Source organism: Podarcis bocagei (assembly GCF_964188305.1).
Source record: "Podarcis bocagei genome assembly, chromosome: 1".
NCBI lineage: Eukaryota > Metazoa > Chordata > Lepidosauria > Squamata > Lacertidae > Podarcis > Podarcis bocagei.
Genome location: NC_138125.1, coordinates 61,536,077 through 61,558,726, shown reverse-complemented (window position 1 = coordinate 61,558,726; position 22,650 = coordinate 61,536,077). Strand labels below are relative to the sequence as shown.

The 22,650-nt window shown below is 42.5% G+C and overlaps 1 protein-coding gene across 1 annotated transcript; it reads left to right on the top strand.

The window, feature by feature from the left end:
- Positions 1–1,920: 1,920 nt before the first annotated feature.
- CSRP3 (cysteine and glycine rich protein 3) lies at positions 1,921–22,528 on the top strand. The gene is made up of 6 exons (XM_081166853.1): positions 1,921–2,078; positions 10,877–11,020; positions 17,094–17,262; positions 18,770–18,902; positions 21,158–21,251; positions 22,080–22,528. Exons 2-6 carry the CDS (start codon positions 10,909–10,911, stop codon positions 22,148–22,150), a joined length of 579 nt encoding a protein of 192 aa, XP_081022979.1. The 5' UTR covers positions 1,921–2,078; positions 10,877–10,908; the 3' UTR covers positions 22,151–22,528.
- The last annotated feature ends 122 nt before the right edge of the window (positions 22,529–22,650 follow it).

Genomic DNA, 22,650 nt, shown 5'->3' with positions numbered 1-22,650 from the left:
ACTCTGCATATATTCCGTCAGTCCAAATAACTACATCTTGCACTTCTAGTGATTGAAATAAAAATTGAAGCAGCTGCTGTGATTCATTTGATGAAAAACAAACCTCCATTTACACTTAGATTGAAATAAATAGAATCTATGGACAAAAAGAGACACTTGTGGTTCCTTTGAAGACTAAAAAAATTATTATAGCTTCCATGTGCTCGTGTCCTGAGTTATTGCTGTATATACACACGTGCTAGAGTGGCAAAATTGTAAACAAGCTTACAAGCTTAGCCCCTGGCAATTTTGCTATATCTAAAGCAAGTATATACTGACCCTGAGGTCAGTAAAAGAATCCTCCACTGGTAATTGGACTAAATCTAAATCTGCATTTTCAGAGAAACATCACCACATTTCTTCATAATGTTTTCTCCAAAGGGGCACTTTGGTCCCCTGACTCTGAATTCTAATTGGCCAAATGTCCCTTGTGACCTCCCTGCCTCTTTGTGGCAGGAAACCTACAATGATATCCCTCATATACACTCCATACATGCATTAACTAGCAATTAATGTTCCTTTCTCTCCAGCACTATCATTAATCTACCTCTGAACTAGAGCTAAAACTCTTCAGGAAATGTCATTCCTATTACTAAGTAGTTCAGATTCCCAAATAGTTTAGCCTTACAGGTTTAACACTCACTTGGCCACTCTACATCTCTCTTCAACCCTTCTCTAACCCCTGGATGCCTGCAGGAGCAAAACGTCTTCATTCTGGCTCAATCCCTTTATGTCTGCCTCCTCTACTACAGTATCTTCTTGTCTCTCAGCCATGATTGTTATTTTCTTTGAATTAGTCTGGACTCTTGTAAGCACAAGCCACTGTTATACTTTATTCTTCTTGTAATGTTGAACTAGAGTTAAAGGATTGTGAAGGTTTCATTCCACTTCTAAACTTCTTCACAGTCCTCTCCTGGTTCCTTACTTTTGCAATGCCTAACTGCCCACCAACATCTTCCAGGGTTCCAGGTCTCTGAAACTGTTTCATTCTCTTTTTCTCTCTTGAGGTTTCAAGCCTTCACGTTTCTGACTTCACAACCATCTGACTAATTGATCTATTGTTAAATATGACCTATATACAGTTGTTTTTACTAACCCACCCCCCTTTTACCCAAACAGGAGGAAAGGAAAATCTGGGTTAATTTTCTATTTTCCCTTAATTTCCAGATGCCTAGAATGAAACTTTGACCCTCCCTGTGCAAAATGTTGTAAGCAAACCATCACCTCTTAGATTTCTTACTCTTCTGTGAACAACTTCCTCTGAACTTTGGACTCTCCTAAGCAGGAGGTGTCCTTGAAGCAAAAAAGCAACCACTGAAACCAAGTAAAAACCCAGAACAAAATGTCTGAAAGCCCTGTTTCTTCACAAAAAGTGAACAGAGCATTCTGTAAGGCTTTGTCAGAAGTGCTGCAGCTTGACAAAGTAGCAATGAGTGCCAGCTCCATGGTTGATACCTGACCAACTGGCTCGACTGTTACTGGCTTTAGGTTGTAGCAACGCAATTCTCATATTATTTTCTTTACGCAACTTAGTATTCATGTAAGGTATTTCCCTAATGAACATTCATCGTGGCTGTGGACACCGTCATACTGCTGCCTATATTGTTGATCAGTGTTTCTGCCTTTAATTTTATTTTTAAAGATTCAATCATAATTGACCTCTCACCTAGCACATGCCCTGTGTGACACATTGATTTATTAAATTTCTTTATATCTAGGCAGCTGCACTTGGAAAGGGCATCTGGGTGTAATCGGAGGGCCCTGCATTGTTCTGCAACTTGCTCATAATTGGTGCTCAATCCAAGGCTTTGTCACAAGTTATTTTAAGCCACCTGATAGCAGTAGCATTGCTCACGTACTCTTTCTCCTGTGCCCCTTCACACACACACACACACACACACACACACACACACACACACTACTCCCCTCACCCTTTCCTAGCCAAAGCTTGTAACTACTTAGAAGTATTTAAAGACTTCCAGATCCTAGCTTAAGCTATTCAAAAAGACACAGAAGACAAGGGGATACAGCTCATCCTGGTAAGTCATGATGATAAAGTGTCAAAAGGCTCCAATTAGGTTTAATGAGGAGCACGTTGAGCATTTTCCTTTTCATTAAGAGAATGTTTTTCCTATATCTCATTTAATTTACAAGCCAAGGTAGTGCTCTGTATTTTAAGTTTGCGGGGGCATGATGCTTTATGTGAAGATTCCCAACATGTTGATTATTAACATCTTTTTTTGGCTACTTCCAAATGTGTTGTGGTTCTCTGAATTTTTCTTCCAATAAATGAAAATCTATTTAGGTACAGCACAACTAAAAATGTAATGCTGGCAAAAATTATGTTAAGAAGTGGTGGTTAGCATCTTGATATCCAAAAATTCTGAATGATAGATTTTTAAAATACCCTTAGAAAGATGAACATTATGTGCTGTGCAGTGTCAAACCTCCGATACTGAATGAAACGTTTCCTGCTCCTGATACTAGCACTAGTAGTAATTTCATTATTAGATGGTGTTGTTTTAAACTGGAATCAGGCCTTAAGTTTCCTGATAGAGAACTGTGGGTGCACCAGGCAACTAATTATCTTAGCCATCTTATGTCACAAGAAATAGTAATTCAGTTGTTTTGCTCTAGCCGAAATCGTTTAAGAGTTATATTTCTGTGTTTTTCTTCATAAAGAAATAAAGAAAATAGAACTTTATTGAAGTCCATTTGTTCTTTAAAAGACTCTATGACAGTAGTGTTCCTAAGTCAATATTTCCCTAAACTTGAAATCTTCAGTATTCAGTATCATCAAATGCATTCAACATTTATGTGAGAGAACAGGTTTAGTGTAATGCTCTTAGAAATGGCAATATTGATAGTCCACAGCAGTTCTTCTATAGGTTTCCCAGCATTATGTTTTCTTTATAACTCATATCAGCTCAGATTATTTTGGGGTGGTTTTTTTCTGCTTTAAGCTGAGAAAGAATCAAAGCAACTCCTTTTTGTAATATATCAACACAAAATCTGCTCCATATTCTTTTTGACATTTAGAGGGTAATTTTTATGAAGGAAGGATAGAACTTGATAAATCTTTCACTATTCAAAATCCTTTGACTCTGTTAAGAATACCTCAGTTGTGGTTTTGTCTAGTACCACTGAGAGAAACTCAGCACAACTTTTATTTTGGCGGTGAGGTTGCTATAGTAAGAAAACAACTCTCCTGGCAAGGACTGGGTCAAGAAGAACTTGACAAATGTTGATGTGGTGTTCTAATGTCAAGTTAGCATTTGATCATCCAAGAAAATATGACTCAGAGACATCAAGAAAGCGCCATGAGCAAAGCAGATACCCACCTACTAGATTCTGCGGTACATCTGAAACATGAGTCAATGAAGAGGACATTGTGCTTACTTTTTTGCCACCAGCCAAGCAGCTGTGATTGTATTTTTTTAAAAATGATATTTATTGAAAAAAGATTATTATTTTTTAAATTACAAAGAAAAAAGACAAAAACAGAAAAATTAAAAAATAAATAAAACCATCATTCTCAAATTCTCCACTTTCATTACCTTCTTTCCATGACCTCCTCCCATCTCTTGTATCTTGATTAATAATTGTCACAGCAAATCCTTTCCATAATTCATAATATTCTGTCATTACATTACCTTACTCTATTTTCATCTTATCTTATAAAAAACCTTAAAACTTAAGACTTAAATCTTATTTTTACCAGCTTCTCATAACCATTACCTTTTTGCCTAATTCTTTAAACATTTTTACAAGAGCCAAGCAATTTCATTTCAACATTTTTCCAACGTTCATAAAACATTTCTAATGATAAAAAAAAGAAAATGAAAACAATCCAATCTTCTTCCAGCGTCCTCTCCCCCCGGTCCCGGGATTGTCAGTCCTTTTTATCCCATTAGTCTGGCACATTAACCTGGTGATCTTATATCCGAGGCCTTCAAATCTCTTCCATGTCCCTTCCGCAGCTCTTCTTCATATTTTCCTTTCACTCGTGGGAACTCCAGCTTGGTAATGTTTTTGACCCTTTTCAACAAATCAGCCCCTTTCCCATAGTCCAGACTAGACTCCATGTGGTATTTTAAAACATGCTTCAAATTCCCTCCAAAATTGGAAGTCCCAACAGCTCCAAACCTCTGACGGCCCATTGCCAGACTCTGAAAGTCCAAACATCCCTGCATAGGGGGGTCAGTCCAACCCCCCATTTCCAAATCAATCCAAACTTTGTCTTTCCAAATCTGTTTTTTTCCAAGTTCATTTGTCAAATCCAAAGGCTCATTTTCCTGCTGGGCCAAAAGTCCCTCAATCTCTGGCGCCCAAGATTCTGCAACGTCCTCTTCTCTCATCTGCTCTGTCAGGACACACTCCTGTTTAAGTTCCTGGGTGGGCTCCATATAATTTCCCACTGCCTGTTCAAATCGTCTTCTGACTTAACTGATCCAATAGGGCATTTATTTTACAGAAAGCACCCAACAGTGCTTCTGAAAACATTGTCCTGCAAGGTCACAAGTCCTTTCTCACGGTTGTAATCTGTGGCAGCTGCAAGCTCCCTAGAGTTGGTTACAGTTTCACAGTCCCCCTCTAGGGGGAAAACTTCTGGTTGTTCTTTCTTTTAAGGACAATAGCAACAAAGTTTCTTTTTTAAAGATATTTTGTCAATATTTGTTCCTTTAAAATGTGAAAGGAAACAGTGGAATCACAATGTTACTCTTCTTTTAACTATCTGTCAAAAACATTTGTCTCTGGTCAATGGCTTCAAAATGTCAATTCTGACACCCCGCTCCAGGGTCAGGACGGTGGAAAGTTACTTTACTTTAAAGTCACTTCTGCAGGTTTAAACAGTCCAAAAAAGATCCCCCTTCTTCTCCTGCTACCGAAGGGGGGTTCAACGATTTTAAATGGTGAAAACCGATCCTTTAAAAGTGATTTTCTAAGCTCTAGTGTACGTTATCTTTCCTTTATTCTGACTACAAGGAAACGGAAGGCTGACTTCTTGTTTAGACCTTCCCGTTTCAGTACCAAATTAAGGTGAATTTTTAAGTCCAATTCCTTTCTAATCGCCAGTTCTTATTTGCAGACCAATTGTTCAATGTTTAAGTACTCACGGGTGATTATTTTAGATGCCAAATTGTCCCAGGAAAAAGGCAGCGCTCTCCGGCAACAGCTATGCGGCTTCGCTCCACGGAAAAAGCAATTGACTCACAGCACCGCGCCACTTCCCCCTCTTCGCTTCGGAGCCCGTTAGTGGGTTCCTTTGCGGGTTGGGGGGGCACTAAGGGTGCCCACCGAGTCCCACAGTCACAGGCTTCATCCGCCTGTGATTTCTAAAAGGGTCCCCGCTTCGCCGCAGCGGAAAGGACCCGTTTCATGTGGAGCTGGTCCCTCCAGTTCAGAGGGAGTCCGCCATTGCCGATGGCGCCACCCCAGAAGTCCGCAGCTGTGATTGTATCACCTCTCCATGCTCACAGAATATAGCCAAAGTATTCATTTCCCCTTTTATCTCTGAGTTTAATGGACAATGCCAGTCACCTAAGATGAAGGACGTATCTAGACCACGGGTAGTCAACCTTTTTATACCTACCACCGACTAATGCATCTTTCTTGATGGTAAAATTTCCTTACCATCCACCAGTGCTCAATGGAAGGAGGATTCAGCTTGTGCAGTAGAACCCACTACCACCCACCTAAAATCCTGAAACGCCCCCTAGTGGGCAGAAGGGACCAGGTTGACAACCCCTGGTCTAGACCCCTTTTCTCTCTTCCAGCCATTACCAAACCTAAGAGGTGATTGGTACTGTAAAAGCATGCAGCATGATGTGTGGTTCTGGATTAATTTCATTTTGACCTCTTAAATACAAAGGTTAGCATAACTAAACACATTGCCAGGTCCAGATTTCAAGGATCCCCTCTATACAAGATACTTTCACCAATCTCCTACTGAGCAAAGGTCCTCTGCACAGAACTTTAACAGAGATACCTGCTAGATTGCTTTTGCTATGTGAAATTTGTGCCTGGGCCCTACAACCAAGGTGAGGCAAATGATCTTTTTCTTAGGCCTTGGTTGCACCATACAATTAAAGCAGCATCACATCAGCTTGAACATCCAGATATTTGGCTTCTCTCAAAGAATCCTGGGAACTACAGTTAGTAAGAGCTGAGAGTTATTAGGAGGCCTATATTTCCCTCACAGAGCTACAATTTCCAGAGTTCTCGGGAAACAGGGATTGATCGTTAAGCCACACTGAGAATTGCAGCTCTGTGAGGGGAATCAAGGTCTCCAAATGACTCTCAGCACACTTAACAAACTGCAGCTCTCATAGTTCTTTGCGGGAAGTCATGACTGTTTAAAGAGGTATCATACTGCTTTAAATGTATACTGCAGATAGGGCCTCAAAGACATTCACCAACTGTGAGAAGGTGAAACAACAGTGTGGGAGGCAGCATGCCTTTGAATACCAGCTCCTGGGCATCACAAGTGGGGAGAGTGCAGATATGCTCATGCCCTGCTTGTGAGCTTCTCATAGGTTGGCTACTGTGAAAACAGGATGCTGGACTAGATGGGCCTTTTGCCTGGCCCAGCAAGGCCTTCTTAGGTTCTGAATGTGCCAGTGCTGCGAAACAACACTTCAGAGTTGGAGATTTGGCCTGCGTTGCTAGCAATAGCACAGGTGATCAGCATCGGCCAATAGATAAGCATGCATGCTATGTAACTCTTTGGAGCAGATCAGCTACTTATTTTGAGCTTGTTAGCACTGATAATTAGATAACTGTAATTAAGAATGTCAAACATCTGTTAAAGGTCCTGCCACAGCTTGAGTACAGTGATGCAGAGACCTCTCATGACTGCAACATGTTGAAGAATCTGGTAATAACAGCAGTAATGGAACAGTAGAAATCATGGGCGTAGCCATGATTTTTGTTAGGGGGAAGCAGGCTTTTGTTATGGGGGGGGGGTCAGAACCTCAGATTTGTATTGATTTGGGGGAGCAGGTGCCCCCACCCCCTTTGCTATGCCCATGGTAGAGATAGTGGCTGTTGAACCTACTCAAAAGAAGACTATTAGGAGTGATCAAGCTATCCAAAGACATGTTTATGTCTAGTGCATTTATATAAGTACGCATTTTAGAAAGCGTGTGTAAGTCTGTGGTAAGCTTTCTAATGTTAGAAGTGTCACTCAAATCTATTATTGTTCGTTTTAATCTTAAAAAAAAAGAGGGAAAGGGGAAATGTAGTATAGTTGTTGTTTATTTATGAATAGTTATTTATGAATACTCTTGCAGGACCGTAGTTTCCAGGAGAGAAACTGGAACTTTTCTGTAAGAGTTAGAAGAAGAAAATGGAAGCCAGGAAGTAGACCAGGGGGTAAAGAAGGAGCTGACAATTTCAGGACTATTACAATAGGCTACCCTGTGGCTCTCCCTTCATCATCAGCCATGCTGGCTGGGGCTGATGGGAGGTGGAGTCAAATAAGATTTGGAGGGCCACAGGTTAGCCACTCCTGTGGCACAGGAATAAGAGGTTAAAATAGGGTTGCCATATTTCAAAAAGTGAAAATCTGGGCACAAAAGTTGTTGAGCATTGGGGGGGGGGGAGTTATTGGTCTTTTTTTGAAAAATCTCTTTTCCCCCCCATGAAGTTTTTGCCTATTTTGGGGAAAACTTGCCAAAAAATCAGCACTGCTGATATGGGCTGCCATTCCTCTCGGATACTCTTTTGTACGGATGAATCCCAGCTGTGTCTGGGAAATTCCGGATGTATGACAACTCACTATTGAGAGAGATTTCATTGTTGGACAAACCTCAAAGAGACACAACAGAAGGAAACTGCTCCATTATCTCACTCTTTTCACTGCTTACCTGCTCAGAGAGGACAACTGAACAGGCAGTGAGACTGGCCCTGGGCTCTAGGATTATGCAAAGGAGAGGACAACTCTTCTCTGTTTATTTTCTCCACACCATGCATAATCCAATAAACCTCTGTAATGTGTCTTTCCTCCCCATTTCCCCCCTAAACTATAAACCCCTAAATGTTTTAACCTCTCCTCATAGGGCATTTGCTCCAGCTATTTGATAATTTGGGCTTTTCCTTTTCTACTTCTTTTCCAATCCTACAATATCCTTTTTGAGCCGATACACTTTCAAATGCTCTGCGCAGACATGTGCATCGCTGTGCTGTAAAATCCAGCATGTGGGAATTCATTCTGCAGTCTGCCTTCATAACCAACCGTATCATATCAGAGACACGATGCCTGCGGGAAAGAATTCCTTTTAACTTCCGTCGCTGAGCAACACCACATAGCAAGCTGTGATAAAATAGCATCTGCTCAGGGGGGAATAAGTGAGAAGACTGAGCTAAAGAAAGGAAAGGAGCTTAGCTAGAAACATAAGGTGGCAGAGAATAGAGCTGCCTACTGGATAGGGTAGGCAAAAGAGGATACTGATGGGTGGTTTTGATGTATAACTGAAAATTTAGGAGGAAAAAATGGAATAGAAATGTGATTCATCGCACCATGGTGGGAAAGACTCTGACCAGCTGAGCTGTGTGGCTGCTTAATCTGCCGTCCAAGTGCTGTTGATGGGCAGATTCAAGGTCCCTTCACTCTCTTATTTTTAACCTTTAAACCAGATTCGGACTGGACAGACTTCAGTCAGAGGGCTTTCTTCCAATGACTCCTCAAACAGAAGTCTGTCCTCTTTAAAATATGATGCACAGCCACACTCGGGTCCAAATGTAGCTCTCCAGACCTCTTTGTCAGGCCCAGGCCACACCAATTACTGGTTTTGCTTCCCACCCCAAGTGTTTTTGCCTGGCTGGACTTTGTCCTCAACCTCTGATAATGCCTCTTGCTTGCCTGGATGGAGGATAGAAAAGATAAAAATTGTATTTGTTATTACACTCACTTTTGCCTCTGACCCCACCCACCACTGCCAGGTGGTCCAGAAGAGAACTCAGCCCCCCCAGGCTGAAAGTTTTCCCACCCCTGTTTTAAATTGATAGAGTTATCCTATACCGTTACAATGGCATATTTCTCCTAGCAGTTTACTAGGGACTGGACTGCCAGGTATACCCTTATTCCTGATGAATAAACATGGTCAGGAGTACCCCCAATGTATCATTGCAAGAGTCAGTTCCAATGTTTTAGGAATACAACTCTATCTCCTCCTGGGCTGAGTACGTGTAGTTAGGCAACATTTCCTTTTCAAAGGCAGAATCCTTCATGTCCCCTTAATAGGCACAGCATATTCCCACTATAATGTGGCAGAGCCATTACTTTATTCTCAATGTGGAGATGAATCCAAAAAGTTCAGCAGCGCCTTAATCTCTGAGGCAATTGCATGCAAGTGGAGTAAAAGAGAAATACTTGGAAAGAATAAACTGCAGTTTGAGAAGGCAGGTGTGAACACATCACAGGCTTTGATGAAACGGTAATTGGAGCAGCAAGAGATGTCAGCTGTGTACCCGGTTCAGAACTGGAGGGGATTTCTGTACCATTAATAGATGCACAGAAGGCAACATTTCTTGGAGTGCATCTTTTTTTAAAAAGGCAGAGCTGAAAGTTAAATTCAGCTTAAAATGTCTGTGCAAAATTGGCAGGAAAATTTGGGGAGCTTTGCAAATTAAGCCCCTATCCTATATGGTCACTGAGATTGTTGGCAGTGGGGTATTGTTGTTGTTAGATTTTCCTCAAGGGCCGACATTGTTGCCAAAATCCAGCATCACCTGGCCTCTGCGAGTGCAGCTTTCTCCAGATTGAAGTGCTGTGTGTTTGAGGACTGGGACATTTGCAGGCAAACCAAAATGCTTGTTTACAAAGCTATTGTACGACCAACCTTATTGTATGCTTGTGAAACGTGGGCCATTTATAAATGCCTACTCCAACTCCTTGAAAGATTCAATCAACAGTATCTTCGAAAGTTGGGAATACACATCACTTGGGAATACAGGCAAACTAATGCCAGTGTACTGGAAAGATCACCAGGGTTGAAGCAATGATTCCTCAACATCAGCTTCATTGGACCAGTCATGTTGTACAGATGCCTGATTATTGTCTTCCAAAGCAACTACTCTATTCCGAACTTAGAAATGGAAAGCATAATGCTGGTGGTCAACAAAAGAGGCTTAAAGACTCTCTCAAGGCAAATCTAAAAAAATGAAGTATAAACACCAACAATTGGGGAACACTGGCATGTGAGCGCTCCAATTGGAGAACAGCCTTTACCAAAGGTGTCATGGGCTTTGAAGATGCTCAAACTCAGGACGAAAGGGAGAAATGCGCTAAGAGGAAGGCACGCTTGGCAAACCCTCACCATGATCAACTCCCACCCAGAATCCTATGTCCCCACTGTGGAAGGACACGTGGATCCAGAATTGGCCTCCACAGTCACTTACAGCCTCATTGTTAAAACCATGTTTATGGAAAACAATCTTACTTGGCTACAAATGATCGCCAAAAAAGAAGAAGATTGTTGTTGTTAGCGTTTCCCACAGAAAGGTAAAATTCAGATTGGGGGGTGGGGGATATGGTCTGGCCTTTTGATGCCAGAAGGAGATTTGATGCAGTAGCGGTAGCAACCTCTGCTTGCCTTTCTTTTCTGCCACTGCCACTAGAGGTGGTGGAGCTCCTCTGAGTGGTCACCCTCTAGGAGCCCACCATTGCTTCCCCCAGAATACTCTAGAATAATGCCACATCATGACGTAGCTTCCTTCTAGGGGGCATTATGAAGGGCTGCCGGAACACTGACCACTACTGAAGAGAGAGGTATGAGAGAGCTAACTAGGTTACTAATATGTTCTCAGTCTGACTCATTTGTATTTTGGTTTAAAGGTGTCATTGCAAACCAGTTGAAAGTTTCAAGGATGCCAAACTGGGGAGGTGGAGCCAAATGTGGTGCGTGTGACAAGACTGTCTACCATGCTGAAGAAATCCAGTGTAATGGCCGTAGTTTTCATAAGACGTGCTTCCATTGCAGTAAGTGGATCTCTGCTATTTTATTTCACCAGCGAATCCACAATGTACTACATTAAGGTTACCAGATTTTTTTCAATGAATCCGGGAACACTTTTCAACTTCAATGGATTTTGTATGGGGACTGATTTGTAAATCCAGGGACTGTCCCTGGGAAATGGGGACATCTGGTAACCTTATACTACAGTTGATTGTGGCACTAATCCTACTCGTCTAAACTGAAAGGAATATGTGGGAAATGGAGGTTTATGGTGGAATAGTTATTATCTGAGGGGTAGAGGAGGTTGTCAACCTGGGAAGGTAGCCCATCTAGGAGAAATCTAATCCTAACCCTCTGCTGCACAAATTCAGGGTGGAGCTCCAAAGATGGTTGGATGACACCTTGCATGCTTCCTTCCAGCAACACCTGCAGCCAAGCTGTGCCCAACATATTGCTCTGTTTCCTTGGGACCACATCAGCTAGGTCGAGATTGGGGTCTTGTTGCCTGGGCAGCCCAGAACCTCCATACACACTGCCCAGGCTTGTGCCCTGGGGAGGTCACGCTGGTGCTGCTAACACAGTGGTTTGACTGGAGGCACACACCACTGTCTCTTGGGACAGACGAATGCCGACAAGTTATGATCTTCAGTGAAGAATAGGGAAGAAATTACACTCAGTTTAACTCAACAACAACACCTTTATTATTTATATGGGTGGTGCTGTGGGTTAAACCACAGAGCCTAGGACTTGCCGATTAGAAGGTCGGCAGTTTGAATCTCCGCAACGGGGTGAGCTCCCTGCTCCTGCCAACCTAGCTGTTCAAAAGCACATCAAAGTGCAAGTAGATAAATAGGTACCGCTCCAGCAGGAAGGTAAACAGCGTTTCCGTGCGCTGTTCTGGTTCGCCAGAAGTGGCTTAGTCATGCTGGCCACATGACCCGGAAGCTGTACGCCGGCTCCCTCGGCCAATAAAGCAAGATGAGCGCTGCAACCCCAGAGTCGGTCACGACTGGACCTAATGGTCAGGGGTTCCTTTACCCTTTACCTTTTACATCTGACAGGGCTGCTCCAGCTACTCTGGCTGACTCCCAACAAAATATTTAAAAACAATAAAAGCAGATGTTTCAAATCAAACAATCATCAGATAAAGTTAAGGGGGAGAGGACAAGGTTAAAAAAAGGAATTGCTTAGCAAGGCATGGACAGAGAAGGATTGATGGCTGGCAGATAGTAGCTTGTTTTCCTTACTGATTGTCCCTGATTGGTAAGACATTCTCCTCTAATGTTCAACCCTCATTTACTTTCCCGTAATTTAAACTGAGATCCACTGAAGATAGGATAAAGAGTGATGGTTTTAAAGTACAGGAAAGCTGAGTTGTGGTTAAACTTTAGAAAGGACTTCCTGCCTCTACAACCCTGATCAGTAATTATTTTTCTTGCTGGCTCTCTGAATGACAGACTGACAGTGAATGGTGCAGGGCAGGTCTACCCACACTTTAAGTGGGCTATTCACAATTCAGTTTCTCTGTACATAGTTTCTGCCTCTGATAGGGAGTCGGGCAGCACTCTGCCTCAGCAGGTGATGGCATTTCTCTTCCTGAAAGTATAAAAAGGGGGGAAAGCCCAAAGATGTCCTCTACCAACAGTAAACCACATAAACTGATATCAAAATCCTGTTTTATTGGAATGAACAGAAGCATTTGTGAAGCACATGCTACTATCATTAAAGACATTCTATCAGGTTGAAGATGTCAATACACCTTTTATGTTACTGGATACAAATTTTATGTTATAAAGTGCACCAATTCTGTCCATCTTGAGCTTCATGCCCTGTTGGCATAGCCAGCAGGTGACTATTGCCAGAAATTGCAGATACCCTTTGTTTGAAGACTTTGATGTAAATCTAGGTTTATTGCTGTCAGTTGTGGGCTGCAGTCCCATACATTCTTACTTGGAAATTAGTTCCATTGAAGTGAGCAGGATTTATTTCTGAGTGAACATGCCTTTACTTGCATTGTGAATGTGTAATATCTTCTAGCTGTGCTGCTGTTGATATGGTTTAGATTATACATTCTTTTGCATTGCTTTTTGAAACTTTGTTAGTTTTATATGCAGAGGAACCTCGGTTTTTTAGCGTCTCGGAAGCCGAACAATTCGGAATCCGAATGCCAAAAACCCGGAAGTAATTGCTTCCGTTATTGAACACGCCTTGGAAGTCAAATGGCTTCCGTGGCATGTTTTTCCATTTTCCCCATTGAACTTGCCCATTGCTTTTCGATTTTCTCAGTCTTCTGGAATGGATTACATTTGAAAACCAAGATCCCACTGTATATGTATATAGTATATGATCTTATGCTCATGCTGTACAATATGCTGGCTACATTATTCAAATACGGGGGCATAATTAATAAATTAATATATTGATTATGATAGCAATAATAATAACTTAAAGCAAAGCAACAAGAATCTCGATTCCCCGGGTAAAACACTAAAACCACACCAGTCCATAAAAGTAACAAAATCAGCTACAGCAAAGATTCAATCAGAGATTAAATAAAAAAATCATCAAAAACTAGAGAGGTAAAAGCAGCTCATAATGTGCCATCAAATGCACAATATCACCATCCTCTTCCTATTTCTATAGTATAATGCAGGCAGAAAAGTACCCTTCCTCCATTTTTTAAAAAATTAAATGCCCACTTATTATCTGCAGCCCTGTGACTGACTTGAAAGATACACTTTCATGTGTGGCTTGCTATTTACTTACTTCCCAGCTGACTTTTACTTAAAGCACATCTGTGGTGGACATGTGGCATGATCACAATTTGTAAGCCTAAAACTAATTCATGGCGGCTGTGCTGCCTCTGCCAGCAGATTGACGAATATCTCGGAGCTGTTTCAACAATAGCACTTCAAGGGCTTTGACTCCATCTGTTGCAGCAAACAGATACTCTGTCCCAGAGGGGCCAGAAATAGAAGCACTTTATCTGCATCACTCCCCTTATACACACAGACACACAAAATCATTTTTTCACAGAGAAGAATGCAGAAAAGGGACAGATCAGCTTCATATAGTGCCAGAAATGTTTTGCTTTACTGGTCTTAATTTTAGGACAACAATGTAATCCCTGGAGCTGAGGGCAATGAAACAATCGTTGAGATGGCTAGAACGCTGGTGGCGGAAAACTCAGTCTGAATTGGACCGGACACAGGTTAGAGCTCAATGCCGAGCCTGCCAAGTGGCAATGGCGACAGCGAAGAGGACCTTCTTCATTGCCTCTATTGCACTTGCAGAAAACAGCAGCAGGAGACTCTTTCAGGTGGTTCGCAATCTATCGGAACCACCTTCATCACCGGGGCCTAGTAGGGACCCCAAGATCTCCTGCAATGCTTTTGCAAAGTTTTTTTGCAGATAAAGTCGCTCAGATTCAGAAGGAGGTAGACTTCATCGTGGGAGCAGGGCCAGGGCAAGAGAGTGCTAGAGTCCTGTTACATGGGATCAATTCCAATCTGTTACCTCCGAGGATGTGGACAGGCTGCTTGGACGAGTGAAACCGACCACCTGCCTCCTTGATCCTTGCCCCTCCTGGCTGATAAAAGTGAGCTGGGAAGGGCTGGGTGATGGGCTCTGCGGGGTGGTGAATGCTTCCCTCTGTGAGGGAGCCTTCCCAGACCCGCTGAAAGAGGCGGTCATTAAACTGTTTCTTAAAAAAAATCTTTAGACCCAGCCAATATGGCCAACTATCGATTCAGTCTCAAATCTACCATTCTTGGGCAAGGTGATTGAGCAGGTTGTTGCTGTACAACTCCAAGCACGCCTGGAGGATGCGGACCATTTGGATCCCTTCCAGTTGGGATTCAGGCCTCACCATGGGACTGAAACTGCCTTGGTTGCGCTGGTCGATTATCTCCGGCGGGCTAGGGACAAAGGTGAGAGCTGTTTCCTAGTTCTACTGGATCTCTCAGCGGCCTTTGATACCATCGACCATAACATCCTTCTGGACCGTCTAGAGGGGCTGGGAGCTGGGGGCACTGTTATACAGTGGTTTCACTCCTTTCTCCTGGGCCGTGTCCAGAAAGTGGTGTTGGGGGATGAGTGTTCAGACTCCTGGGCTCTCACTTGTAGGGTGCCTCAGGGTTATGTCCTCTCCCCATGCTTTTTAATATCTATATGAAGACGCTGGGAGAGATCATCAGGGGGTTTGGGCTTGGTATTCATCAGTATGCGGATGACACCCAGCTCTACCTCTCTTTTAAATCAGAACCAGTGAAGGTGGTGAATGTCCTGTGTGAGTGCCTGGAGGTGGTTGGAGGATGTATGGTAGCTAACAGATTGAAGCTGAATCCTGACAAGACAGAAGTACTGTTTTGGGGGGATAGGGTGGGACTCCCTGGTCCTGAATGGGGTAACTGTGCCCCTGAAGGACCAGGTACGCAGCCTGGGAGTCGTTCTGGACTCACAGCTGTCCATGTAGGCACAGGTCAATTCTGTGTCCAAGGTGGCTGTCTACCAGCTCAATCTGATACGCAGGCTGAGACACTACCTGTCAGTGGACTGTCTCGCCAGAGTGGTGCATGCTCTAGTTATCTCCTGCTTGGACTACTGCAACACACTCTACGTGGGGCTACCTTTGAAAGTGACCCGGAAACTGCAATTAATCTAGAATGCGGCAGCTAGATTGGTGACTGGGAGTGGCTGCCGGGACCACATAACACCAGCCCTGAGAGATCTGCATTGGCTCCCAGTACGTTTCTGAGCACAATTCAAAGTGTTGGTGCTGACCTTTGAAGCCCTAAATGGCCTCGGTCCTGTATACCTGAAGGAGCGTCTCCACCCCCATCATTCAGCCCCGACACTGAGATTCAGTGCCAAGGGCCTTCTGGCAGTTCCCTCATTCCGAGAAGTGGGGTTACAGGGAACCAGACAGAGGGCCTTCTTGGTAGTGGTGCCCGCCTTGTGGAACACCCTCCTGTCAGATGTTGAGGAAATAAGCAGCTATTCTATTTTTAAAAGACACCTGAAAGCAGCCCTGTTTAGGGAAGTTTTTAATATTTAATACTGTATTGTTTTTAACACTCGTTTGGGAGCCGCCCAGAGTGACTGAGGAAACTCAGCCAGATGGGCGGGGTATAAATAATAAATTATTATTGTTATTGTTGTTGTTGTTATCATCATCATCATCATCATCATCATCATCATCTAAGAGTAAATCCCATTGAACTCTGTAGGAATTTTGGTTTCTCTCTTTTCCCTACTCTCCTATTTCTTTACTATGTAGGACTGGATCCAAAATCCAGTGATAGAAAATTAAATATCTCCAGTGGCATTTCTTCCATTTTATACCACTCATGGTATCAGGGTGTTTTATGTCTGAAGAGAATATGGCATTTTCCACAACTGAAGCAAAGTATAAATAAGAATTGGAGCAGGTTACAATTCTGGTGATGGCTTTACTAAGTTCTGTTAATATGTGTAGAGGTAATAATCACTTTTAGAATCAGAAAGCAATTACTTCCCAAAACGGTAGCTTAGATGTAATACACATTTATGAGACACAAGCAAGGCTTAATAAGACCAGACCTTAAAAAATATATGCAGCATTTATGAATATCCAAAGCACTTCACATTGATCTTCTTAGTAATCTTTACAACAGCCCTGTAAGGTAGACCAGTCCTGTTACTCCTGTTGTGGGGAGGGCGGGACTGTATGTGGTTTGCCCGAAACAACTTAAAGAGTTTGTGGCTGAGGACAGATTTGAAACAAAGACCTTTACCATTTAGTATTTGCTCTCCTGACCAAACTGTGGGAGGCAGTGGAAGACAGGAGTGCCTGGCGTGCTCTGGTCCATGGGGTCACGAAGAGTCAGACACGACTAAATGACTAAACAACAACAACAACATTTGCTCTCCTAACTTTTCTGGGCCATTTACCTGTAATTTTACTAACATCCCAGGTGTGAGTAGCATATTGTTCCACTGATTATTAAGTAGCTTTTAGTAGACCTTTAGGCTCCAGGAACCCTCTCCTGTCCAACTCCCCCAAACCTATAGCAAACTGTAGGTGCATATGTTTCAGTGCATTTGCTTCCTTTCCAGTGGCCTGCCGAAAAGCTCTGGACAGTACGACAGTAGCAGCCCACGAATCTGAAATCTACTGCAAAACTTGTTATGGGAGAAAATATGGCCCGAAAGGGATTGGCTTTGGACAAGGTGCAGGCTGCCTCAGCACAGACACTGGAGAGCATCTTGGGCTGGATCTACAGCAGTGAGTGGAATCCTTGGTTTTGAAAAAAATAATAATAATTATGGCCTCTGTTGCATCAAGTCACTTCATTAGTTTCCATAACAACACGCAGGGGGAGCTGTAGCGCAGACTTTTCTTCAATAGATCTAATAATTTTTATCCATTTTAATGATGTTCTGTCCCTGCAGAATATTACTTGAAAAAGATTTCCTATGCCAGTGGGCAATTACACTACAGAAAGAGCCCTTGCTTTACATATTGTCACAGTCTTTACTATTCACTGCAATTTTGACTCATTAAGTGCAGTACAATCAAAGGGATGGGTTCTCAGTACAATGATGAAATTATTTTTCTGCGTTGCACTGAGATGTTATTAATACTTGAATAGCCACAATGCAATCTATATTGTCTAAGGAAAGCGGGCAGAAAAATGACTGTGGGCATTTTATATTGGGGGGCGGGGGCTGTTTCATTTGGAGAATTCTATGTTCATAAAGAAATGGAATGAAAGGTTACAATTGCAACACAGTAAGAATAAGAAAAGGAGCATTACAAGATGTGTGGTGGCATAAATATGTTAATTCCATAAAGATTTTAATCACTTATAGAATCAGATTATTATTATATCCCAAAGCTGTAACCTTAAGGAAACTTATTTGAAAATTGATAGGACTTACTTCCAAGTACAGTGGTACCTCGGTTTTTTAATGTCTTGGTTGACGAACATTTTGGTTTTCAAATGCCATAAACCTGAAAGTACCGTAAATGCTTTGGTTTTCGAACATGCCTTGGAAGTCGAACATGCCACACAGCTTCCGCTGAGTGCAAGATCCTGAGGCCTAGCTGTTGGCTATTGAGTTTTCGGTTTTTGAATGTTTCAGAACTCAAACGGTCTTTGGGAATGGATTACATTTGAAAACCGAGGTACCACTGCACGTTACATCTCATGGAGGAGAGGGTTATTGAAGGGTAATAGGCATGGCGGCGGGACGCGGGTGGCGCTGTGGGTTAAACCACAGAGCCTAGGACTTGCCGATCGGAAGGTCGGCGGTTCGAATCCCCCGTGACAGGGTGAGCTCCTGTTGCTCGGTCCCTGCTCCTGCCAACCTAGCAGTTCGAAAGCACATCAAAGTGCAAGTAGATAAATAGGTACCGCTCTGGCGGGAAGGTAAATGGTGTTTCCGTGCGCTGCTCTGGTTCGCCAGAAGCGGCTTAGTCATGCTGGCCACATAACCCGGAAGCTGTACGCCGGCTCCCTCGGCCAATAAAGCGAGATGAGCGACGCAACCCCAGAGTCGGTCACAACTGGACCTAATGGTCAGGGGTCCCTTTACCTTTACCTTAGGCATGGTGGCTACTTTCTGCCTCCACAGAATGCCCCCTCTTTTTGTATAAAGTATTTGTATTCTTCAACCAAAAGTGATTATTGTTTTGTTACGGATGCCACGACACGTCTTCTGCTTGTAGTGCTTAATTTAGCTGCTCCAAGATAAAAAGCTTAATGTGCACTGAACATTCTTGTCATCAGCTCACCAAAGCCAGCTCGTCCTTCCACTCCTACCAACCCTTCAAAGTTTGCCAAAAAATTTGGCGATGTTGATAAATGCCCTCGTTGTGGGAAGTCAGTGTATGCTGCAGAGAAGATAATGGGAGGAGGAAAGGTAAGAAACGAGCTAAGCAGGTAAAGTGCCATTGCATTATAGCAGAGGGGCAGCTGCCAAAATTGAAATTTTAATCAAAGAGAATGGAAAGCGCATGAGAGTGCTAACTGCTTGGTGTTGCTTCTGAAAAGACACATTTAGGATTGACTTGTAAAGGCATGTTTCTGTTCTACATTTAATTCAAACAATCAACTTCCCTGTTGGAATAGCTAAGCCCATAGACCAGATTAAAAGAAAACAAAATAAGCTGCATTTAAATTCCACATAGAAATAAAATGTTTTAAGACTTCACATAAAATCATATACAACATAATTTTACTAATTTTACTGCAACAGCTTTGCTTTTATTAAGGCAACTAAAAAATATTATTTAACAAATGTAAAAACCATTCTAAGCTGAAGCCATTGAAGGTGGGAGTACAAGATAAAAATAGACTAAAACACAGCTCTAAAAACATCAAACTCTATAGCCATCTTCACAAATTCTTTTTAAAAAACACAATTAATATTCCACAAATGACTGGGTCAAACCCCAGGGAAAAACGTATTAAACAAAAATGTCTTCAGTAGGCATGCAAACATCTTGACACGAATGCTCTTGTCTAATTTCAGCTGGTAATTGAGTTTATATCCTTAAAACTCAAGATTTCTACCATAGTTGCCTGAAATGGATTCTAAATGTATTTTCCTGAGGCTGGAGGGCTTGATTGCAGAAGACGCTAACTTCCCAGTCAAATACCGATTAGCTTCTTGTAATAGAAAGTTTAATGTTTATTCCTCTCCCCAATATTTCTGCTGCCCCACGGAAGGACACCAGTGCAATGGGGCTTTCCAGTCTCCCCGCACCTGCCACATGCCTCCTATTTGCTATGGGGCGGGGTTCTCTGAGAACCCCCAGAATGGTGAGTGGGGGGAGAAGAGGCGAGATCATTCTGTCAGGCAAGCAGAACTGCCTGTACTAACAGCATGTTTGTAAAAGCGTGATGTCAAATTCCTCCTATGTTCTGTATAGTGTACTCCAATATCAGGAAATGGAAATTGGTACTTGGTGTGAATAGATGGAACTGGAGGACATTCTCTGGGTCAAATGATGTCTCCCTCTAATCATGATAGGCAGGCCCTTCCAACTCTTTTGCCTCCTCTTCCAGGAAGAGGAAGTGTCTTGCCCTCCAGTCCAAACCGTCAAAGGAGGAACAACTCACGTGTTGAGATTCCAGCATTGCAGGGCGTTGGACAAGATGTCTCATGGGATCCTTACAACGCCCTAGTCCTATTATTCCTCAGCCCCCACAAAACAAAAATGCACAGGAACCATATAAAACATGGAAACTTAGAAAGTAGATCAACAATTGGATGGAACAAAACAAACACAAGCACTAAACATGATATGTATGATGCAGGCAGAAGCCCTAAAACCCAGCCCACACCAGAGGTGGTCTCAAGAGGAAGGAGAGGTGGGCAGAATGTCCTCCAACACTTATTTGAAAATAGAAATTCACTTTCCATTTATACCAGATGGGGTTGGAGGCCATTCTTTGAGTAGAATATAATAAAGCCGTGTCCATATAAATCCAGGAAGACTTTGTCTGACAAACAGCTAGGCTACCCTCTGGAGAACCTTCCTTCCAATGGACAGATCATCTGAGGAAGATGAGTCAATCTTGGCATGTGTGTTGGGATTGCCAAGTGGCTGCATGACAAATGTACAAGAGAGGAAAGCAACCCAGTAGAGCACTGAGGCAACAGTCCCTTTCAGAGAATGGGGCATCATTTCTTTGGGTGTCCACCAACCCCATCTTGTAAATAAAGCTAACATCCAATCAGCAAAGCAATTCATTATATTATTGAAATCCTTTCCAAGATGGCGTTCCCACCTTTTTCTTTTGCTGTGCCTAGATCAGGGCAGGAAGCCTTCCTCAAGTGGCAAAGGCAGGGAGTAGATCGGGAGTTAGGGGGTGGTCCTGCCTCTGATGTCTTCCTCAAAAATTTAACTTCCTGCCAGTGGTGAGATAGGCAGAGACAACCCATATCAAGGATCACATTTCCTTTCTACAGGAGAATAATAGATTCCATCGCTTCCAGTCAGTCTGGTAATAGATTTCCACCTGAGCTGTTGAAAATGTGAAATCTGGGGAGAGGTGTGTGGGTGTCCGTGTAAAGGGAGTTAATCTCTTTATTTACCAATGCAAAAATCTTGGAAAGGAAAACCTGCAATGTCTATGATTTCCTTAATACTCTTTTGCTTTCCGTTTCAGCCGTGGCACAAGACATGCTTCCGATGTGCTTTCTGTGGGAAGAGTCTAGAGTCTACAAATGTCACAGATAAAGATGGAGAGATTTACTGTAAAGGCAAGTGTAGTTGTCGTGCCTCAAACCTAATTCAGACAAATTAACGTGCCTCCCTTGAAGACCTGTGGAGTTACCAAAAAATCTTTTTTTCAGAGTGAAACTCCGCTGCCACTTGGTTTTCTTAAAGGTCCTTAAAGAAAGAGGCTGCCTCTACTGCTCACATTTGGGCTGCAATAGCACTGGGTTCCTACCAGAAACTGGAAATATTATTAAACGAAAAGGGAGGGGGTCAGGATGGGAATGCTAGCTTTATGAATTCTAGGTGCAAATTTTCACAAGATCAAATTGTCTTCTCAGGGCTGGGCTAAACTAAACATGCGAGAAAACATATTGAGCTCCTCCCTCAAGTATGAGATACCCCCATGTCTTGACACCACACTATTCTGAATCTTCCCACCCCAACCTGCCAGTGATGCTGAGGCAAGGAAATGCAGGATACCCTCTTCCCCTGGCGTCTTTCCTCTCCTTCTCACCCATGCGAAACTAGGCAAAGGGCCATTGATCTGTTAGTACAGTGGGGTTTTGCCTCCACCCCAATTGGCTCTTCAGGCTCAGAACCCCAGAACAGCACACAGGCAGAGGGGAGGGGGATCATTCCATCTGGCAAGTGGAAAACCTTGCAGTTTTTGTAGTGCTATACTGAATTCCTCCCAATCTCATTTAAATTACACATACTTTGGCTTAGTTACAATATGTTATTGGTTGTTCCAAAGGCTTCTTTTGGAGAAGCTGAGTTTCAGGGACGGCATTGAAGGAAGTATGGGATATGTGTTTTGTTGAGTGCCACATGAAAGCAGCTCAAACTTTATGCCTTTCTTTCTTTTCCAGTTTGCTATGCAAAGAATTTTGGTCCTAAAGGAATTGGATTTGGCGGCCTCACTCAAGTTGAACAGGCTTAGGCTTGTCCAAATAGTAACACATGAACAAGAACGTATTAAGAATACTTTTTTCATCTGAAGTACTCTCCTTTCTTCCACAAGTTTTGTAGAATGGTGCAGGAAAGCTTGTTGTGAGAGGTAGTGTAGGAAAACATTTACTTTCTTAACAGCTACTGTTTAATATCTTAATTTCTGGACTGTTCACAAATAATTTCAGAATTGCTACCTATTTTAAATAACAGGAGCACATAGGATACCACTATAAAGATTACTGTTTTTACATCAATGTTAAAGAAACAGAACCTGATTCCTATTTTACATTCTGTTGCTTATAAGTGCCAAAATAGCACTTTTGAAGATGTGTTGTTGGTATGTCATGAAATAAAGATATTGGACTGTGAGCAGCCACAATAATAATGTTTTTAAAAAAGCACTGTTCCAGTTACTACCAAGTTCATTTATGAGGATTATCTCATATATATTTTTTCCAATTTGAACCTCTCAAAACCATGCCATCTCTC

Excerpts from the sequence above, each read along its gene's own strand:
- CSRP3 (XM_081166853.1), top strand. The coding sequence starts at position 10,909 with ATGCCAAACTGGGGAGGTGGAGCCAAATGTGGTGCGTGTGACAAGACT. Across the intron at positions 17,263-18,769 it reads CTTGGGCTGGATCTACAGCA|CTCACCAAAGCCAGCTCGTC; the intron begins GTGAGTGGAATC and ends TCTTGTCATCAG. Across the intron at positions 18,903-21,157 it reads AGATAATGGGAGGAGGAAAG|CCGTGGCACAAGACATGCTT; the intron begins GTAAGAAACGAG and ends TTTCCGTTTCAG.